This window comes from Nicotiana tabacum, chromosome 19 (assembly GCF_000715075.1).
Source record: "Nicotiana tabacum cultivar K326 chromosome 19, ASM71507v2, whole genome shotgun sequence".
NCBI classification, from domain to species: Eukaryota; Viridiplantae; Streptophyta; class Magnoliopsida; order Solanales; family Solanaceae; genus Nicotiana; species Nicotiana tabacum.
The window spans coordinates 40,867,475-40,873,104 of NC_134098.1; the positions used below are offsets into that span (position 1 = coordinate 40,867,475).

General features: G+C 37.1%; 1 protein-coding gene across 1 annotated transcript; it reads left to right on the plus strand.

Moving 5' to 3' along the window:
• Nucleotides 1-3,714: 3,714 nt before the first annotated feature.
• Nucleotides 3,715-4,227, plus strand: LOC142173442 (uncharacterized). The gene has a single exon (XM_075239032.1). The coding sequence runs from the start codon at nucleotides 3,715-3,717 to the stop codon at nucleotides 4,225-4,227; it is 513 nt and encodes a 170-aa protein (XP_075095133.1).
• The last annotated feature ends 1,403 nt before the right edge of the window (nucleotides 4,228-5,630 follow it).

Sequence of the window (5,630 nt, forward strand, 5' to 3'; positions counted from 1 at the left end):
CAATAAGACAGTAATGCACTGCCTTAGTCTGTAGTACCCGGGATACTTTTGGGTCTTCAAGCAATTTTCCATGCCTTAGATATTCCATAAACTCATTTCTCCAATCCCAAATTAAATTGGTTGAGTTAACTTCACAATACCCATTCATGTCTAACACCGAGTGTAGCAACTGAACGATAGCATCGAAATCAGTTCCTTTCATTTTCGTGGATGACCCCAATTAGCCAATGCGTCTGCTTTCATGTTTTCTTCTCTCGGAATATGTATGATTGACCATTCCCTGAATTAGGAAAGTAATACTTGAACCTTGTTCAAGTATGTTGCATGCGCTCCTCCTTGGTGTCAAAAATTCTGTATATTTGGTTCACCACCAACTGGGACCATATCTGAATGCGAACATGCAAAACAATCAATGTTAGATTTTAAAATATCCATAATTTTTAACCTGAGTTCGGGACTCAAACTCGTTCGTAAGTGAAATTTTCTTTCTAAGAACTCCTCGAACAAGGCCACTTGTTTGAGCTCTTCTATGGTTGATTTGGTCGCGTCCTTTTCTTTCGGTACCTAAAAAGACCTCAGTACCTGATAAAATTCTGATGACTCATCTTCTTTATCATCTTCAATCGCGGTAGAAAAAAGTACCGGTTACTATAATTGCTATTTGCTCATTTCGTTTTCCTTGCTATTGGAAACAGTCATTGTGTTCATCTCCCTTGCAGCCAGTTGATCTCCTCTGATCTGCTTGATCCTCTATGGTGTGAGAAAGTTCAACAGTTGATGGTACATTGAAGGTATATCCTTCATTTCATGTATCTATGGCCTTCCATGGATTACATTATAGCCCATATCACCATCTACTACTTCGAACAGGGTGGTCTTCGTTACACCTTCGGCATGTGTTGGCAATATAATCTCTCATCGGGTTGTCATACTTGTTAAGTTCAACCCTGCCAAAAGCTTTGTTGCCGGAATTATATTTTCGGTCAGCTTTGATTGCTCCAAAACTCTCCATTGTATGATATTAGTTGAACTTCCTGGATCAACCAACACACGTTTAATTTTGAAATCTAAAACATTAAGAGAAATTACCATAGCATCATTGTGTGGTAGAAGAAGTCCAACATCATCTTCTTCTGTAAAGGTGATGTCATCTTCTGAGATCTCTCGGGTCCTCTTGCCATGAGTTACCAATATATTTGTCTTCTTTGTTGCATAAATGTCACCTAATTTACAACGTCTCCACCAAATATCATGTTTATCATTCATACGAGGTGACCCTGCAGCCGGCTTTGATGGTTCTGCAACATCCCGGTTTTTCCCATAGTTGTTCTTATCTCGATCACTTACAAACTCTCTGAGGTGACCATTCTTCAACAATGTTGCTACCTCCTCCCGGAGGTTTGGGCAGTCCCTAGTCATATGGTCGTGAGTTACATGGAACTCACACCATAGATTAGGATCCCTTTGGCTAGGATCTGACCGGATTGGTTTCGGGAACCTAGCTTCTTTAATATTCCTCATAATCGACACCAGTTCTACCAAGCTGATGCTAAAGTTGTAATCGAATAACATGGAATATGTTGAATCTCGGGACCCCGACACCTCTTTCTCCTACAACGATCTCCTACTTCGACCACGTTCTGCCCTTTTATCGGAAACGAACCTATCTGATGACTGAAAATCTTAATTTCCACGCCCATCGATCCTTTCGTAAGGTTGAAATCGACTCCTAGAATACCTATGATCTGCATCAAAATCATTTTTAAATTTATCATGATTCCGATCATGATTCCGTCCTTTGGAAGACATCGAAGAACCCAATTGATCATCTTCTATTCTGATCTTTGACTCGTAGCTTTTGTGAACATCTTCCCATGTGGTTGCCTGAAATTCTAGCAAGCTTTTCTTCAGTTTTTGGGAGGCATCGGAACTCAACGGGTTGAGACCCTTTGTAAATGCCTATGCTGCTCACTCATCTGGTACTGCTGGTAACAACATCATTTCCTTCTGAAATCGGATCATGAACTCTTGCAACAGTTCGGGTTCTCCTTGGGATATTTTGAATATATCCGACTTCCATGCTTAGACCTTTCTTGTTCCAGCATGAGCTTTGATAAATAAATCTGCAAGCATTTCAAAAGAATCAATATAATTCTCCAGTAAAAGAGAATACCAAGTTAAGGCACCCTTCATCAGGGTTTCGCCAAACTTCTTCAACAAAGCAGATTCGATCTCGTGCTGGGCCAAAGTCGTTTCCCTTTACAGCCGTAGTGTAGGTCGTGATATGTCCTTTTGGATCCAAAGTCCCATCGTACTTCGAAATATCTAGAATTTTAAACATCTTCGGGATTAATTCTAGAGTCGCTCTTCGTTTAAAGGACAATTGCGTATACTTTTTGAAATTCTGTCCCTTTAACACCAGCGTGACGCGACTCCCGGGATCTGATTCATTCGAGCATGAAATTCTTTTGCATTCTCATCCATTCATTCATTCATTTCTCTCATGAATCTCATGAGTTCGATTTTGAAAGGGTCGTCTGTGTTGTTGACGTTCCCATATCCACTACAGGTACCTCATGCCTCGTTAAGGCCAAACTCCTTCCTTGGAGCGTCGTTACCGGTTCTTTCAATTGTTTGATTTGTAAGGACGTTGTGAGGAATCTGAGCTCTTCCATTAACATTATTGGAAGCACCCAGTAATGCATGTTTCAACTTTGTTATCACCCGATCTTGTCTATAGAGGTGATCCGTAATTGCCCTTTGTTGCTCCCTCAAGATTTTGATTGTTTAACGTGTTCATCATCGCATCATCAAGAGTTGCACTCCTCACATGTCAAGGATTTTGATTTTTGCGAACTGGGATTGTTTCATCTCCTTCATTACAGGTTTCGTTGGTTGAATCATCACGTTGGAACACATCCTCGCGTTCATTGTGTGCTCCAACATTATAGGAATTGTTGATATCATTAGCTATCATATCTAAAAAAAAATATTGCTAAGAAAGGAATCAAAATTTGTTAGTAGCAGATGAATGGATCAAAGCATTTACACAATTGTTTATGTCCCACGATGGCGCCAAATTGTTTACCCGTAAAATAGTACAGTTAAATTTGAAACATGGTTTATAGACACGTGAATTAATTTGATCCAGAAATATGAAATAAATAAGAACAGAAATAAGATTATAAAATAAATTTAAAGGAATACAAGTCTGGCTATGAACTTAGCCTTTCCGGTAACAGAAGCGAGAACATTATTAGGAATAAAGTCAAAAAATAGTATTATAAAATGATAGTTGATTTATGCTTTTGCGCACAGAATATTTTGTCGTACAATGGATACTAATTATCCTATTTATAGCTATATTTATAGAGACAAGATCCCCAAATCAAGCTCCTCTTGAATGAGAGTAAAATCATCATTGATGGTTGCATAATGGTTAGTTATAAATAAAAATATTCTCTGTAACGGCTTTTCATTAAATGTTATCCGATATAAATTCTTCAAATCTTTGTCATCGGTTACCCTGTCTTCGGAATTCATACAGCAGCGGTCACATGCTTGCAACCGCTATCAACTACTTGCTAACTCAAATCATACCCGTCTTCAATTCCACATGTTACCTCCTCATTCGTCCAACTGTCACTAACCAATTTTACCGCATACAATTGTGCTTCCTCATTTTGTGATATGCATGATATTTTGATTCTCAAGATGGATGAGTTTTATTTTACTAGAAAGTCAAAGCGTAAGTCTTCTAATATCTGTTATTCGCAGCACTTGTGTGTTGAAATCCTTTGTGTTGTGATTGATGTGCAACTTCAAGAGCTTAATGATCATTATGATGTAATGGGTAATGATTTGCTTCTCGGGATGGCTAGCATAAATCCAGTCAATTCTTTTTCTAATTTTGATAAAGGTAGAAAAATGACTTTAGCAAAGTGTTATCCAAATGAGTTTGATGAAGTACAGACTCGGGATTTGAGTTATCAACTCGATACTTTCAGAATTCATATGCGAGGTGGTAATGCCAAGTTCTCCAACCTGCAAGGAATTAATGATTTGGTAAAAGCATTGGTTGAGGCAAATCTTGTAGAGACTTATTCATATGTTTACTTACTTTTGAAGTTGACTTTGATTTTACATATTTATACCGCAACTGTGGAGAGAGCATTTTCATCCATGAAGCAAACAAAGAATGAAGAGCGGAATAGCATGGGTGATTAATATATAAATAATTGTTTAGTTTGTTACATAGAGCAAGATGTATTTACAAATTGAAGTAATAATGTTATTATTGATCGTTTTTAAATATGAAAACTCGTCGAGGATAGTAAAGGGATGATGTATATTTATTATATTAGTAATATTTTTGAAAATTTTATGCTTTGCGCCAAGTAGTCATAGTTATTATAATTTTCTTTCTATCGATTTGTCTATATAAATCGAAAAATGAATAACCCGAATCGAAGTTGATCAAATCGAGCAGCTTGGTACCCGTAACTTTCGAATCATGGATCCGTCTCTAAGTAAAATTAACCTTTTTTTTCTTTTTCTATCCCTTTTTTAGGGGAGGGTAGGCTGGGATATAGGTAAGGAAGAAAAAATGGAGGACTTTGGACTTTGCTGAGATTTGAAGTCTCTACCCACATGATGTAGGGTGAAGTTGCAATAATTGGACTGAAAAATTTAGAGGTAACTAGTTTCTCAACGGAGCATAGAGCATAGAGCATAAGTCTAACATGATAACGATTATCGGATTGCAATTGTCACATTTATTATTTAACAAACTACTAGACCATATATGGTCAATAACGAACCACATAATTACAAGGACGTGTATGGTTGTGTATATCTCACTTACTTAGATCTAGTTAGACTAAATCCGCTATCATTTAATATAAGCGGTTTAATTTTAGTATTTAAGTTATATGTACCGATGGAACTGCAATTAGGCAGCTATGTTTATGTAATAATATAGTAGAATAGTCAAATTAAAACAGGTTGATATTCGTTAATTACAAACAAGAACAATTTATTTCTCCTACCAACTTGGACGGCTAAATTGAAGACAAGGCATTGTTACTCTCTAGATCTCTGCTCTTAAATCCTATTCTTTCCCAAGAAAGATGTTGTTAGTCAAGTATGAAGAGAAAGAATAGCTGAGAGATAACGGTGATATTCCTAAGCTAGTTGCATCTCACTAACGTGCCTGTTAAGTTGAGCGTAATACATTCTAAAGTTTGCAGTAAAAAAACGTGGACTAAGAAGCATGACAGAAATTTTCAATAATATATATTGTGGTCCAAATAAAACTAAAGGTCCAATAGGTTGGGCAACAAGTAACTAATTAGACTTTGTCAAATTTAACATTCATGTCTTTTTAGACTTCAAAATTGGTGGAATGTGGAAAGGTGAACCCCAGCAGCGTGACCTTTACCTCTTTATGAACTTTTTCCTTTTATAATTGTTTTGCGGTTATAGGCCATTTCCACGGTATTTACTAGGAGGACTAACATTCTCCCTCTCCCTCTCCCTCTCCTTCTCCCTCTCTCTACCTGTAAAACGATACAGTTGAATTTATAGCGTGATTTATATACTAGAGAACCGATTCGACCAAAAAATGATAA